Below are 17,563 nucleotides of genomic sequence, written 5' to 3'. Positions count from 1 at the left end.
AGAACATCCCCACCGTAACACAACATAAACACAACAGAACAAATACCCAGAAGCCCTCGCAGCACTAACTCTTCCGGGACGGTACAATAAATCCCCCCCACCCCCCAACACCTCAACCCCACCCACCTCAACCTCCTCATAGTTTCTCTCAGGGAGAGCAGGTCCCAAACTCCAAGCTGCTGTTTTGAGGCATGTTAAAAAAAATAATGCACTTTGTGACTTCAATAATAAATATGGCAGTGCCATGTTGGCATTTTTTTCCATAACTTGAGTTGATTTAGTTTGGAAAACTTTGTTACATTGTTTAATGCATCCAGCGGGGCATCACAACAATATTAGGCATAATAATGTGTTAATTTCACGACTGTATATATCGGTATCGGTTGATATCGGTATCGGTAATTAAGAGTTGGACAATATCAGAATATCGGATATCGGTAAAAAAAGCCATTATCGGACATCTCTAGCCGGAACCAATATTTATTCGGGTTTTGGCTCTTCTTTGTTTTTTTTAGACGTCTAGCGTCTTTCTTTTCTTCCTCTGATTTCCTCTTTTTGGAGTTTTTAGCAGTACACCAATTGTAGCTGAGATAGGCTCCAGCGCCCCCCGCGACCCCGAAGGGAATAAGCGGCAGAAAATGGATGGATGGATGGATGTTGTAACAGCAAGCGCAGGTAATGCAATCTTTCCAGGTGGTGTTCGGCAGCCATGTTTTACTGAAAACAAGTTTGCACCGTGCACACACTTCACTATAAATTGTGTCAGCCAATGAGGAGGCTCCTTCGTGGGTTCTGCTCACCCCTCCTTTCTCTAAATCCTGTGGTTGGATCTGGAGGGGTTTACTGCCAGAAAGACAAATTATTTTGTCTCCCAGGGTTTTATTTACTAAAATACTGAATCATAAGGCACAGACAGCACGCAGATGTACAATTTTTTCAGAAATGATTAGTGTTACGATAAACCGTATGGTGCTAAGGATTTTTTTTTGTTAAAGAATATAACTTAGGTACCCTAGTTTTAAATGAAAGACCGTATTCTTTGTCTAAATATGTTCAAATAACTTAAGGAGGTTGGTTCACAATATAACTGCTGTAGCACCAGTGTTAGGAAAAAACGCTGTTAGTTTTTTGAGTAACGAATAATCTAACTAATTTATTTTATGTATGTTACAACGCCGTTACTGATACGTTTAATGTAACATGGCATGGTACTTTTGATGCGGGCAAGACAGCGTTAGAATCCCAGCAAGTTCACTTCAAGAAGTAACTCTTTACTAGTGCAAGCGGCAGCAAGCACACACACACACGCACACGCACGCACTGGTAGTAAGAAACATTCAATAAAGTAGCAATCTTTAACGAAAATAACCCTGCAATACCCTGTTTAGGGACAGGAAGAGACACAGCCATTGACATCTCTCAACGCATACACCAGATAATTGAAAGTTAAAACGTTCCAGAGTAATTAATTACATCTATTAAAGAATAATTATGTAAGTAATTCAATTACTTTTTTGGGAAAGTAAAGAATAACTGAATGTATTTTCTTTTTAGTAATTTTCCTAACACTGATGGATGGACGTATAGCACATCCAGTATGTTACTGACACCTACTGACCAGTCTGGATACACTACAACATATCACCATCTGTTTATTTCTCTTTTAAAAAATACTCTAGATTCAACTGATTGTCCACTATGGGGGGAAGAATTTAACAAATCCGATTTGAGTATGAACATCCTTAGTCAAAGACAGCCCTAAAGTTAATAGTGGTTTGGGAAAAGAGGACATGCATGACCAAAACTTAATGTGAGAATACCAGAGATTTGTTTAAAACACTCCCATAGCAAAATGTTTAACAACACTACTGCATCACTATTATTCCAAACACATGCATGTGTTTTACGCCATGTTTGCAGTGCCATGTGAACAGGAATCATGTTGACAATAGGTCATCTATACACAAAACGTTTCACCAGTCCAAAATCTACTCTTTTTACAAGATTCTTACTGTTTAACTGTAGCTTGAATAGCATCCATGCGCTAATGTGGGAGGAAAAGCGAATTGCTTGGAATGTCAATACAACCACCGTCCCAAACACGGTGACATACACTATATTGCCAAAAGTATTTGGCCACCTGCCTTGACTCACATATGAATTTGAAGTGCCATCCCATTCCTAACCCATAGGGTTCAATATGATGTCGGTCCACCTTTTGCAGCTAATACAGCTTCAACTCTTCTGGGAAGGCTGTCCAAAAATTTGGGATTTTATAAGAATTTTCGACCATTCTTCCGAAAGCGCATTGGTGAGGTCACACACTGATGTTGGTCGAGAAGGCCTGGCTCTAAGTCTCCGTTCTAATTCATCCCAAAGGTGTTCTATCGGGTTCAGGTCAGGACTCTGTGCAGGCCAGTCAAGGTCATCCACACCAAACTCTGTCATCCATGTCTTTTTGGACCTTGCTTTGTGCACAGGTGCACAGTCATGTTGGAAGAGGAAGGGGTCCGCTCCAAACTGTTCCCACAAGGTTGGGAGCATGGAATTGTCCAAAATGTTTTGGTATCCTGGAGCATTCAAAGTTCCTTTCACTGTAACTAAGGGGGTAAGCCCAACTCCTGAAAAACAACCCCACACCATAATTCCTCCTCCACCGAATGTCACACTCGGCACAATGCAGTCTGAAATGTTCCGTTCTAGCAACCTCCAAACCCAGACTGGTCCATCAGATTACCAGATGAAAAAGCGTGATTCATCACTCCAGAGAAGGCGCCTCCACTGCTCTAGAGTCAATGCTTTACACCACTGCATCCGACGCTTTGCATTGGACTTGGTGATGTATGGCTTAGATGCAGCTAATCGGCCATGGAAACCCATTCCATGAAGCTCTCTGCGTACTGTACGTGGGCTAATTGGAAGGTCACATGAAGTTTGGAGCTCTGTAGCAACTGACTGTGCAGAAAGTCTTTGCACTATGCACTTCAGCATCCGCTGACCCCTTTTTGTCAGTTTACGTGGCGTACCACTTGGTGGCTGAGTTGCTGTTGTTCCCAAACTCTTCACTTTTCTTATAATAAAGCCGACAGTTGACTTTGGAATATTTAGGAGCAAGGAAATTTCACGACTGGATTTGTTGCACAGGTGGCATCCTATGACAGTTCCACGCTGGAAGTTACTGAGCTCCTGAGAGCGGCCCATTCTTTCACAAATGTCTGTAGAAACAGTCTCCATGCCTAAATGCTTGATTTTGTACACCTGTGGCCGGGCCAAGTGATTAGGACACCTGATTCTGATCATTTGGATGGGTGGCCAAATACTTTTGGCAATATAGTGTATGATGACAAGAATACAATCAAAGGGGAAATGGAATTTATGGTATCTATGGCTTCCTAACTAGGGAGGATTTATTTCATGGCAAGGCCAACATACAAAAGTCATTTCATTTTTCATGCATGCTGTCTGTCCTCATGGAGACCTGAAGCAAAGCAAGTGAAAGTGATGAGGGAGAGCACAGCGTAGGGAAGAGATCAGAGGAAATAGGCAGAGGGAAGCTGAGCCTGAGTGAAAGAGTTGAAATGGATTCAGGAAGGGAAAGTAACGTTGAGACAAAGAAAGGGGAGGAAAAGAGGGAATGAGCAAGAAGGGTAAAATATGTAAGACTGTAATTACGGTACCTGCATCTTCAAACGGGACATGATAGATCGCTGAGTCTGCACTCTGGCCTGTCCTTTCTCTCCGAGTTGAGGGAAGTCTTTTCAGGACATTTTAGAATTCAGGACTATGAAAAGTCTTTGAAGGAGTAAAAGTTGCAGTTTGTTCATGCTCATACATTTATGCATGGGAAGGAAAGTGCCTAATTCAAACCTGCACAATTAGCACTGACAGGATCTTGTGACAGCTCCTGATCACTTTCTTCTGGTCGGGAGCGGATGGTTCACGTTTGTTTATTTAATCAGAAAGACACGCCTCATGTGTTCCTGTCGTGGTTGACGACAAGGAGGTGATAGGCATGGTGATGGTGACAGGTATGTTTGCACCAGTGCGGAGAGGCAGTATGACACCTGTCGAGGATGTTATGTCCTTCCTATGCCCTTATTAGTTGCTCTGGCTCTTTTTCCTCAGCAGGGCACCATTCTTGGCGTGTCAGACAGGAGGCTAAATTGGTTCCTCAAGTGGTGAAAGATGGAGACAACTTTAGACAAACTATTCTGGTGCATTCAGCCTCTTCGCCGAAGTAGTCATTGAATCTGTGAAAAAGCTGTCGAGTCTTCTGTGTTTAGGTGTGTGTGTGTGTGTGTGTGTGTGTGTGTGTGTGTGTGTGTGTGTGTGTGTGTGTGTGTGTGTGTGTGTGTGTGTGTGTGTGTGTGTGTGTGTGTGTGTGTGTGTGTGTGTGTGTGTGTGTGTGTGTGTGTGTGTGTTGACTGTACTAGCAGAAGCCCATGTGTAATAAACCTCAAATTTTTATATTTCTATAACTTTTTTATTCGCTATTTACACCTCATGCTCGAGTCTGCTATATACAGTATATCGGGGATGTCCAAACTTTTTCCACTGAGGGCCGCACAGGAAAAATGTAAGGGGGCCATTTTGATATTTTTCATTTTCAAACCTTAACAAAATATATGGATTTTTTTTTTTAACCTTTAGGGCTACCGGGGACCATAAAGGGTCTCAGTCATTCAAATGTTAAAAATAAGTCAAATTATTATTATTTTTTATTTAACGCTTAAAGTAAATCTCTATATCAACTTCAGGTTGATATAAAGTAAAAAAAAAAAAAAAAGGTTTTATGCCTTTTCTGTCAAAGACAACTTTGTTTTTTATAGTAAAACTGAAATATGCAGTATTTAGTATTAGAGCCTTAAAAGATCAATATTCCAGGACACAATTGATTTTAATTATTTAATATTTTTGAGTAATCACAGTGAAAAGTTAAATAAAATCCTACTAAATATATTTGGAATCCAAAAGGTCCCCCACTCATAAAGTGATACATTTTTATTAGTTTTTTTTACTTTTAACACTTAAATTACGAGATCAACTTCAGATATATCTGTCGATTTTACGTTTGAACTATTATTTTGTTTGTTTTATGCTCTTTTGTCAAATAAAACTTTGATATGTTTATATAGCAACCACACAATATATGCAATATTTTTTCCACATAAAACATTTTAAAGTGATATTTTTTAAGTAATAATTCATTATAACATAGATTTATAGTCTTTTTTTTTTTTTTTGCAATGGCAAAAAAAAGAAAAATTAACAAAGACAAAAGAAAAAAAACAGCCTGCATGGCAGCTTTGTGTCAACATTGCAACTTTTTCTTGTTAGATTTCACCTCATTCCACTTTTTTTAAATGTTTTTTAAAATTTTTGCAATATTATCAATTTTGCAATTTTTGCAGAATGTGTGGCGGGCCGGTAAACATTTAGCTGCGGGCCGCAAATGGCCCCCGGGCCGCACTTTGGACACCCCTGCAGTATATCAACTGCCATGGTCACACCTGCTTCGTCATAAATTGTAGCTCACAAAAGTGAGTACACCCCTCGCATTTCAGCAATGTTTATTCTTAGTAGACAATACTACAGAAATGTATTTTGCAAATGACTTATATCCTGATCTATTAAGATCAAAATGACACATGCTAAATAGTGTATGCAAACGATAAAACTGTGTACTATTGAACAATTGTATTGTTGATAATAAAGGTAAAGTACTGGTATTGTTTATTATCAATAGCACTATTTCTATTGGTATTCATATTGCTCCATTTTTAGTGTAATAATGCTCATTGTCATTTCTGTTTTTTTTTTTTTTAATTTTCGCTAACTGCTTATTTGCTATTACTTTTACCATCATATTTGTACATGTCGTATTTGCTGATGTTGCTCTGCTGTTGTTGTTGTTGTTGTTGTGTTTGCTGTTGTTGTTTTTGTCTCTCTGTCTAATCCCCCTCTTGTCCCCACAATTCCCCCCTCTGTCTTCCTTTTTCTCTCTTTCTATCCCCTCCTGCTCCCGCCCGGCTGCACCAAATGATAATATAAATACATTTAATAAAGTCAAAATACAAGTAAGGCGACAAGAGAAGTATCGTACACTTCTCTTTTGTAAAGTAAATCTGAACAGCCGATATGGGCATCTACATCTGCTATATGATTTGCCCGAGAAGCTGGGCAGGACATTATAAAAAAAAAAAAAAAAAAAAAAAAAAAAAAACTCTGTACTATTAGTGGGCATGTTGCTGGTGACTGCGTGTACAAAGTGCAAAAGTGGTAAAGATAAGCCAACTGTATTAAAATAGGGATTTTGCATGCATTCTGGCTGTCACCATGGAGAAATGTATTTCCTCCAACATTTATGGCATCATATAATCCAACCTGTGGCGGGTTGTCATGTTTATGGCATGCAGCACACAAATATAATCTGTACTTGTCATGATAATTAGTTATAATTATTATTAGTTGGTGGTATTTTCTTTTATTTCCTGTCCATTGCTCTCTTTTTTGTGTTTCTATTTCCTGTTTGTCTCCTTTTTGCCACGCTTATCCTGTCTGACTGCGGGCTCCCTCACCTGTCTCTTATTGGCAATCAGGACAAACCTATTCTTGGTTGACAATTAGGATGCTTTTTATACCAACCCCTTTTCTATGGACAGGGCTGGATCATTGTGCTTTGTACCTCCATGTTGCATAGCTTTCCCAATGCGTCCTGTGACGGTTTTTCCTTTTTGTGGACTTCCATTCTGCACAATTTTTCTCATTAAAAACACTGCGCCTGCCGTCTCTCCATCCTGGGGTCATGACCAACACTACCGTGAGACGAAACGTAACATGCACCACCTTCTCTGGCCTATATAGAAGCACGATCTATAAAAACAAAACCTCTTTTTGCACACTGAAGGTGCGCTCTGGGAGGCTCTGCGGTGTTGTGCAAGAAGTTTTTTCATAAAGTAAATCATTAAGAATAATACTTTCCTACGTAAAAAAAAAAGAGCACCATTAGCACCAAAGAATCGCCAGCAGAGACCAAAACAAATCAATTGAATTTGTTTTAATCAGCCCATCAAGTCATCCAGCATCTATAAAATGCTGAATAGACGATGTGTCTAATATTTTTATTTCTGACAGTCCATATATGTTGACACTTACGCAGACGGAATATTCTCTCTGTTTATTGTCTGTATTCACAACCTTTCTCATAGCAATCTGTGCGTGACTGTGCCAGTTTATACGAAAATTCCAGATGTGCTAAATATCGTTGCAAAACAGTTCATCGATGAATCACATTGCGAGCCCTAAATTATTATATTTTCTACCACCAGTCTTGTGGGTATTTATATAATCAGCATATATTTTGCATACCCATGAATGGATTGTGCTTACTATTTTTGCTAATTGAAAATCTAGCTTAATAGAACACAGTCCCAGAAGGTACAAGACAATAAAACATTGTTGAGAACTTGTTGAATTAGGTCTTGACATCGAGCAACTCAAACGTAACATTGTAACAACATGCTTTTGACGACTTTTGTATCAATGTTAGGTTCCGACGTTGATTTGACCATTGAATGTTCGTCATTTTCCAACCAATATTTTACAACAGTCATCATTGGCGATCACTCGAAGCGAGTATGATAGTCCTCCCGTTGGTGAGTCTGGTCATCTGTGGGTCCTCAGGTGGCTGTAGAGGCCAATCCGTGATCCACATACTCTATTGCAGTGGGGGCATGTGTGCGTGATTGTCGTGGTAGTAGTGGTGGTTGTGGTGGTGGTCTGAGGAGCTGTTTTGGTAGTGGATCTCTCCTTTCTTTGTTGCCTCTTGGTTTCCGCGGCACGGTGGAGGTCCTTTTCTAATTGTGCTGTGCCTTCATGGACCATCCTGGTCCACAAAACCCTCTGGTGGGCATCATCCTCCCAGGTGTTGAGGTTGAAGCAGCATTTCCTCAGGTGGATTTTGAGGTTATCTTTTTTTTTTTTTTTTTTTTTTGTTTTTTTTTTGAGGTTATCTTTATACCGCTTCTTCTGCCCCCCTTGGGTGCGTTGTCCTTCCGTCAGTTGTCCGTACAACATCTGTTTTGGAAGGCGACTGTCTGGCATGCGAATTACATGGCCTGTCCATCGCAGCTGGTGCCGAATGACAGTCGTAGTGATGCTGGGCATGTTAGCTTCCTTCAGAACACTAATGTTGGTGCGCCTATCTTCCCAGCTGATCCTGAGGATCTTGCGGAGACATCGCTGGTGGTACTGCTCCAGATCCTTCAGGTGTCTGCTGTAGGTGGTCCAACTATCAGCCCCGTAGAGCAGAGTGGGCAGAACTACAGCTTTATAAACGAGAAGCTTGATGTTGGTCTGGATGACCCGATTCTCGAAAACTATTTTCTTGAGCTTAGCAAAAACTGCGCTGGCACAACCTATGCGGTGGTGGATCTCGGCATCGATGACAGCTCTCGTTGAAAGAAGACTGCCAAGATAAGCGAAATGCTCCACGTTTTCCAAGATGTTGTTGTCCACATAAATTGTGGGGGGTTGGTAGGGTGTGTCAGGGGCCGGTTGGTACAGGATCTGAGTCTTCTTTATGTTGATGTCAAGTCCCAGGAGTCGGTACGCTCTGGCAAAAGCATCCATGATGTTCTGGAGGTCCAGCTCAGACTGAGCAACAAGAGCATTGTCATCTGCGTACTGAAGCTCTGTAATGGAGGATATAAGCACCTTGCTTTTTGCCCTGAACCTACTCAGGTTGAAGAGCCCGCCGTCTGTCCGGTATATGAACTGGACTCCCTCAGGCAGGTTTTGACTGGTGAGGTGAAGTATGGCTGAGATGAAGATAGCAAACAGGGTTGGTGCGATGATGCAGCCCTGCTTGACACCAGTGTCAACTTTGAAGGGAGCCGTTTCAGAGCCGCCATTTCCAACTACCACTGCGGTCATGTCGTCGTGCAACAGACGCAAGATCTTCAAATACTTGTCTGGGCATCCGATCTTGGAGAGGGCACCCCAGAGGGCGGTTCTGTTCACAGAATCAAAGGCCTTTGTAAGGTCAATGAATGCCATGTATAGTGGCAGGTGTTGTTCTCGACATTTCTCTTGCAGTTGACGAACTGCAAAAATCATGTCCGATGTTCCCCTAGCTGGACGAAAGCCACACTGGGACTCTGGGAGGATCTCTTCTGACAGCGGCAATAACCGGTTTGCCAAAATACGGGCCAGTATTTTTCCTGTTGTGGATAGGAGAGAGATGCCTCTGTAGTTGCCACTGTCCGCCTTATCTCCCTTCTTGAAGATGGTGACAATGACAGTGTCCCTGAGTTCGGCTGGGATTTCCTCCTTATCCCAGATTTTACCAATGAGGCTATGGATGTGGCAAAGGAGTTTTGGTCCGCCTTGCTTTAATATTTCTGCTGGTATCCCATCTGGTCCGGAAGCCTTGTTGTTACCCAGTTTTCTGATGGCAGCCTGGACCTCATTTTCGGTGGGAGGATCACCCAAATGCTCCATGATGGGTCGCTGAGGAATCTGGTTAATGGTTTCCATCTCCACTGTGGAGTTCCGATTCAGGAGCTCTTGGAAGTGTTCACGCCATCTGGAACTGATACCTACATCGTCCTTGAGCAGGGTTTGTCCATCTTTAGAGCAGAGGGGGTTTAGGCCTCGATAGCTGGGCCCATAAACAGCCTTGGTAGCGTTGAAGGAACCCCTGGTATCCCCAGAGTCAGCAAGCTTCTGGATTTCCAGAGCCTTCTCCATCCACCATTTGTTTTTCAGCTCTCTCACTCTGCTCTGGACAAGTGCCTTTGCCTTGGCGTGGGCCTGCCTTTTGTCCCTGCAGTTGATGTCGCTCTGCCAAGAACAAAAAGCTTTCCTTTTGGCATCAATCAGCTGTTGTATTTCGATGTCGTTTTCATCGAACCAGTCCTGGTGTTTCCTAGTCCTGTAGCCAATGGTATCCTTGCTGGTTTCAAGTAGCGTGGTCTTAAGAGCCTTCCAGTGTTCCTCCACATCCTCAGGATATTCTTCCGGGAGTCTCACAGACAGGGTGTTTTGTAGATGTTGCACCCTATCTGTGTCTCCAAGGCTATCAATGTTAAATTTAGGGCGGAACAGTCTCCTTTGTGTCCTCCTCTTCTGTCGCAGCTCGATGTTCATTTTGGAGCGGATGAGGCGGTGGTCTGTCCAGCAGTCGTCTGCACAAATCATGGCCCTGGTGATGTTAACATCCTTACGATCTCTGGCCCTGACAATGACATAGTCTATGAGATGCCAGCGCTTTGATCTGGGATGCATCCAGGATGTTTTGAACCGGTTTCTCTGGCGGAAAAGGGTGTTTGTTATTAGAAGATCATGTTCAGCACACGTTGACAGAAGAAGGACTCCGTTGGAGTTGACATTCCCAACACCTTCTTTACCTAGAGTGCCTTTCCAGAGCTTGTGATCCTTGCCAACCCTGGCATTGAAGTCCCCGAGTAGAAGGATCTTATCTTCTTTCGGGATATCCGATAGAACCTGGTCTAAGGTTGCATAGAAGGTCTCCTTGTCTTCATCATGTGAGTCCAAAGTTGGTGCATAGGCACTCACAGCCGTTGCCATCTGATTGTTTGAGAGCCTCAGGCGTAGGGTCATGAGTCGCTCATTGATGCCTATTGGAGATTCGGAGAGTTGGGAGATGAGCCGGTTTCTGATGGCAAATCCCACTCCGTGGATTGTGGGTTCATCAGCTGTTTTTCCTTTCCAGAAGAAAGTGTATCCCCCTTTCTCCTCCTTTAGTTGCCCCTCCTCAGCCAAGCGGGTTTCAGACAGGGCAGCAATATCGATCTTGCACCTTTTCAACTCCCTGGCAACGATCGCCGATCTTCATTCTGGACGATTGCTGGAGGCACTGTCCATAAGTGTTCTCACATTCCAAGCTCCAAAGTTCATTGTTTTTGTTTTTGTTTTTCGACCGCTATAAGGTGAACCCACTGGACGCGGTATTCCAGTCAGGTTATAGGAGGCAGGCTATTTTTAGGGCACCTTTTCTAGCTCCTTTCCCGTGTAGGGTGAGCAGAGTGGACCCTAAATAGGGCTGCTCAGACGTGGGTGCTGCTGCCGAAATGCTCTCTCTGCCTCGTTCCGAGAGCCAGGCGACTGAATCAGGCATCCACCGCCTGTGTGCCAGTGCGTGGCTAGAAGCTCCCAGACTTCACTGTCCTGCTCCCGTCACCATTTCCTGGTTGCCATAGGACTTATAGGGGGGTTGGGTAATGATGGGTCCTTCAGGAGAACGCCTGTGCGGGGAATCTTTTAAAGTGGGGAAACTGGTGCACAGGCAGTCACCACACTGTCCTTGGCAAAGAAAAGACCAGGGTCCAATGGCATGGAAACCAAGACAATTGGGGGCCCATCTTTGCTGCAGCCTTCTTCCGCCTTTGTGACCGTTGTGGAGGTTCTCCACATCCATCATCCGCCCACTCCGCCGTTGAGGTCTTTTTTGACGATGGGAACGCGCAGTCTCCAACGTCACTTGCTTTTCTCTCAGGGTGTGCTCCCCTAGCCTTTGTCTTCCCAGACTAAACCACAAAGCAGCGGGGCAGTGGTTGGGTGATGCCAGGGCGTGTCCACAATGTGGGCCTGCGCATCACGCCTCTGGGGACCACTGCAGCTCCGAGATCCCCTGCCACGTTTGCCTTGAGCCGCTGGGCTCAAGTTACCGTGTGTGGCCACGTGGAGGCCTGACAAGAGTCTTGGTGAAGGAGAGGCTGTGTACTGGAAGGAGAAGACTGACGCACAAGGCTGCTTCTCCGTTCACCACAAAGGCTAGCCAGCGGCAGTGTCTGTAAGCGAGAGGTTAGCAAGCAAATGGGAAGTAGACATGCAACCTTCCCCCTAACTACTGCACTAGACGCATCACAACACCCTGTAGGCTAGGCCCACACACACAACAGTAATACAACATTGAAACAACATGCTTTTTGACAATGTTTATTCAATGTCACGTTGTGACGTTGATTTGACCAAAGTGGTTACTTCCCAACCATTGATTGATTGATTGAGACTTTTATTAGTAGGTTGCACAGTGAAGTACATATTCCGTACAATTGACCACTAAATGGTAACACCATAAGTTTTTCAACTTGTTTAAGTCGGGGTTCACTTAAATTGATTCATGATACAGATATATACTATCAGATATATACTATCATCATAATACAGTCATCACACAAGAGAATCACATTGAATTATTTACATTATTTACAATCCGGGGTGTGGAGGGGGGGGGGGGGTGTTAGGTTTGGTTGTTATCATCAGTCATCAACAATTGAGAACAGAGAAATGGATATTGGAACAGTGTAGGTCTGACTTGGAAGGATATGTACAGCAAGTAGTGGACATAGAGAGAGAGGGAGAGAGAGAGAGAGAGAGAGAGAGAGAGAGAGATCAGAAGGCATAAGAAAAAGTATCTGCATATGATTGTTTACATTTGATTATTAACAATCCGGGGAGGGTGTTAGTTTAGGGTTGTAGCTGCATGGATGTGTACTTTTATTGCGTATTTGAAGGAGAATAGAGATGCCCTTTCTTTTATACCTGTTGGGAGCGCATTCCACATTGATGTGGCATAGAAAGAGAATGAGTTAAGACCTTTGTTAGATCGGAATCTGGGTTTAACGTGGTTAGTGGAGCTCCCCCTGGTGTTGTGGTTATGGCGGTCATTTACGTTAAGGAAGTAGTTTGACATGTACTTCGGTATCAGGGAGGTGTAGTGGATTTTATAGACTAGGCTCAGTGCAAGTTGTTTTACTCCGTCCTACACCCTGAGCCAGCCCACTTTGGAGAAGTGGGTAGGAGTGAGGTGTAATCTGGGGTGGAGGTCTAGAAGTAATCTGACTAGCTTGTTCTGGGATGTTTGGAGTTTAGATTTGAGGGTTTTGGAGGTGCTAGGGTACCAGGAGGTGCATGCGTAATCGAAAAAGGGTTGAACGAGAGTTCCCGCCAGAATCCTCATGGTGCTCAACGTGTATCCAACATTAGACACCAGCGTTGTCATAATTTACAAATACAACTATTTTGCAACATTGTTTCAAAGTCAGTAATAAAGGACATGTATGTATAATCAACGTTGTATCAATGTCTTGTGCCTGCTGGGTTTGTGCGGGCTCTCAAATTTTGCACGCGCTTTAATACACGCAAACCTTTAGGTCGATCAGGCCATGAGAGTATAGTTGAAGTTTTTGATACTTGTCGTTCTTTAATTCAATCACACCTGGTATTTTCATTCAGACCAGTAGTTTCGAGGGTTGAGTTTGACACTAGCTTTATGTAATGATGACTTCTTGTAAGCATTCAGTTGTGAAAGGTATGTGATTTGTGTGGTGGGTTATAGAATATATTATGTTATGTTAATTGTGTGACGACAGGATGTGCTCACATACAGGGCACGGAGTATAATTGAGCCATTTTGGCTAATGTTCAGTGGCTGTCATGTATTTAATGGACAGAGATGGGACGCTGGTTTGGACTCCCTCTATTTGGACATTACATTAAAAAGCCATCAAAATGAGTTCCAATTACACAGCACGTCTGTCCAATTTACTGGCCAAACCTTGCAAGGCACTCTGTACTTTCCAGTTGTCTATCTTGTCAGAAACGACTCAACCCTCTTTTTTTTAACCATATTCTGCACCCTATGTATTGTATATTCATGAGTATCTACTGTTCATCCATCCATCCATCCATCCATCCATTTTTTACCGCTTATTCCCTTCAGGGTCGCAGGGGGCGCTGGAGCCTATCTCAGCTAGATTCGGGCGGAAGGCGGGGTACACCCTGGACAAGTCGCCACCTCATCGCAGGGCCAACACAGATAGACAGACAACATTCACACTCACATTCACACACTAGGGCCAATTTAGTGTTGCCAATCAACCAATCCCCAGGTGCATGTCTTTGGAAGTGGGAGGAAGCCGGAGTATCCGGAGGGAACCCACACAGTCACGGGGAGAACATGCAAACTCCACACAGAAAGATCCCGAGCTTGGGATTGAACCCAGGACTACTCAGGACCTTCGTATTGTGAGGCAGACACACTAACCCCTCTACCACCGTGCTGTTCATAGTAAGGGTATAAATTAGTCCTTCCAGTCATCGAGGGCGGACGCTACCCTTTCCTCTCCCTTATCTCTCCTGCTTGCTTCTTTGTCTTCTCTTGTCTTAACTTTCTTGTTGCCTCTTTTTGCACTGCTCTCCAAATCTAAACATTGGAACTATTTAACTGTCCTCAACGAAATTGACAAGATCTTGGGTTTCCCTGGCTTCGAGACTCTTCCGAAGGACAATGCGGCAAAGACACAACAAACTCCCTTCTTGTCTTTCATGGACACACACCTTTTGTTGTTGACTTGGGACTAGCGACTGCACGACATCAAGGCCGCGGAACAGAACACACACATACCCCACCCCCCATCCAACGCCCTTGACGTGAATCCCTTAGGGGTGATGGACGGATGGGCAGTGCCTGAAGAGCTTCAGCCTGCCACCGTAGCCCCCACTCCCTGCCCTCTGTTGGCAGGTCTGGAGATGGATGTTGTAATATGTATATGTGCTTTGCTATGGAGGTTTTTTCCCACTCCAGACTGGGCCCCCTTAGGAGCCCAATCTAAATTGTATTTTTGTACTCATCCTCCCCCAGCGTTAACCTTTTTCCCATCTTTTACGGGGCGCCTTGTGGCGACCCATCAGCGTTCCTGTTTTGTAACCGTGTACACTGTTTGTTTGTCTAATCTTGAACGGGTTTGTGCTGAAAACAAAGTTTCGTTGTACTTGTGCAATGACAATAAAGACCTACCGAATGTTGTTGTTTTTTCTACCAACATTTGTTTGGTACGTAATACATATAAACATGTTTCACTCCACTGCTCCCACAGTGGAGTGTTTTAAGTCTCGTCTTAATACCCACTTTTATTCTCTGACTTTTAACACTACTTGAATTGTGTGGTCGTCTGTGTTTATAAATGTTGATTTCTATTTATTGTTTTAATTGGTTTTACCCTTTAAAATCGTTTTTAATCATATTTATTTTCATATTGTTTTTATATTGGTTTTATATTTTAAAAACATTTTTTTTATTCAGTCATTGGTGGAGCTAAGGATAATATTTGAATATTGTTTTTAATATTGTTGTGCAGCACTTTCGAAACACTTTTGTTGTTTAAATGTGCTATATAAATAAAGTGGATTTGATTGGATTGGATTCTGACACAGCTAGCTGTGTTTTTAATCAGTCTTTTAATTCCCTTGTCTAATTGTTATTTCTGATCACGACATGTTTGCATACTCAGCTTGACACCAGCCAGTCATTAAAAATCAACAATAAATGTGTTTTGATTCTTTTTCTTCCCCCTTTTAAAGTATTGGATTTTGTATATCTTTTTTTGAAGCGGTGCAAACAGAATGGTCTTCGCGGCCGCACTAATGAAGTTCTTGAGTATGCGAAAGCTTGAAATGCCATTCTGTGATGAATGTGTGTGAACGTTGTGTGTGCTCTACGTGTCCTTTTCTGTGTGTGTTTCTTGTGAATATTATGGAATATCTGGTCCTAGAGATCACAGTGCTTCAAGGACACAATTATTGAACTCAGAGACTGTGAATAATCTTTGAATAATAAACATCTCATGGTGGTGTGCATTGTAATGTGATTGTATTATAGTCTATATGAGTGTGAAAATGTACTTAAAAAAAACGATTTAGTCTTCTGCTCAATAATATATATATTTTTTGCTGCAATAGATTCGTTCAGACCAAGATCAGGACATCTCCATCCGATACAGCATCACTGGGGTGGGAGCAGATCAACCACCGAATGAGGTCTTCAACATCGACCCTGTGCTTGGAAAGATGTTCGTTACCAAACCTCTGGACCGAGAACATCGGTCATCTTATCATGTGAGTTTGTCGACTGCAGTGGTCACCAACCTTTTCGAGCCCAAGATCCCTGGTCTGAACCAAAAACCCTATATACTGTATATATATATATATATATATATATATATATATATATATATATATATATATATATATATATATATATATATATATATATATATATATATATATATATATATGTCCATACAAATATATGTTTGTATATATATACTTATTTATATACATACATATATATATATACATATATATACATATATATATATACATATATATATACATATATATATATATATATATATATATATATATATATATATATATATATATATATATATATATATATATATATATATATATATATATATATATATATATATATATATTAGGGCTGTGAATCTTTGGGTGTTCGATTAAATATCGATTCTTGGGGTCACGATTCGATACAAAATCTTTTTTTTTTCAATTCAACACGATTCTCGATTCAAAAACGATTTTTTTCCCGATTCAAAAGGATTGTCTATTCATTCAATACATAGGATTTCAGCAGGATCTACCCCAGCCTGCTGACATGCAACCAGAGTAGTATATTTTTGTAAGAAGCTTTTATAATTGTAAAGGACAATGTTTTATCAACTGATTGAAATAATGTAAATTTGTTTTAACTATTAAATGAACCAAAAATATGACTTATTTTATCTTTGTGAAAATATTGGACACAGTGTGTTGTCAAGCTTATGAGATGCGATGCAAGTGTAAGCCACTGTGACACTATTGTTTTATTTTTATTTTTATAAATGTCTAATGATAATGCCAATGAGGGATTTTTAATCACTGCTATGTTGAAATTTTAACTAAAATTGATACTGTTGTTGATAATATTCATTTTTGTTTCACTACTTTTGGTTTGTTCTGTGTCGTGTTTGTGTCTCCTCTCAATTGCTCTGTTTATTGCAGTTCTGAGTGCTGCTGGGTCCGGTTTGGTTTTGGAATTGGATTGCATTGTTTTGGTATTGCTGTGTATTGTTTTGTTGGATTGATTAATTTAAAAAAAATAAAAAAAAAATTAATTAATTTTTTTTTTTTTTTTTTTTAAACGATTTTTTAAAAACGAGAATCGATTCTGAATCGCACAACGTGGTCGGGGGTGAGGGGGGGGGCGTGGTTGGGGGCGTGGTTATTTACAGCTAGAATTCACCAACTTGAATATTTCATATATATATATATATATATATATATATATATATATATATATATATATATATATATATATATATATATATATATATATATATATATATATATATATATATATTTTATTTACATAAAATAAATACTTGAGTTTCAGTGTTCCAGTGGCTATCCATTAGATGGCAGTATTGTCCTGTTTAACTTCTCCGTTCATGATGAGTATATCATTTCGGCCACCGTGTTCAATGGAGAAGTCTGTTCTACATATTTACAGGCAACATACACCTTCCCCTTCGAACGTCTCCTTGTTGTGTGTGCAGTTGTGCACTCTACTCTCTAAAAGCCCTAGATGTTATGACGTCATTGGGCAGGCAAGCTGTTTATATTGTGGGAAAGCGGACGTGAGAACAGGCTGTCCCCACTCAGTCTCAGGTCCGCATTGAGCTGGAGGGGG

General features: G+C 41.6%; 1 protein-coding gene across 2 annotated transcripts in view; it reads left to right on the top strand.

Moving 5' to 3' along the window:
• Positions 1 to 17,563, top strand: part of LOC133653979 (cadherin-4-like) — a 595,795-nt gene that overhangs the window by 499,172 nt on the left and 79,060 nt on the right. For both annotated transcript variants that reach the window (XM_062053872.1, XM_062053871.1), the window contains one exon: positions 15,766 to 15,921. In XM_062053872.1, the coding sequence (XP_061909856.1) occupies positions 15,766 to 15,921 (156 nt within the window). The remainder of the gene's footprint in view (positions 1 to 15,765; positions 15,922 to 17,563) is intronic.

Source organism: Entelurus aequoreus, linkage group LG07 (assembly GCF_033978785.1).
Source record: "Entelurus aequoreus isolate RoL-2023_Sb linkage group LG07, RoL_Eaeq_v1.1, whole genome shotgun sequence".
In the NCBI taxonomy this organism is placed as follows: Eukaryota; Metazoa; Chordata; class Actinopteri; order Syngnathiformes; family Syngnathidae; genus Entelurus; species Entelurus aequoreus.
The sequence above is the reverse complement of the archived record's forward strand: the minus strand, read 5'-3'. Positions and strand labels throughout refer to the sequence as shown.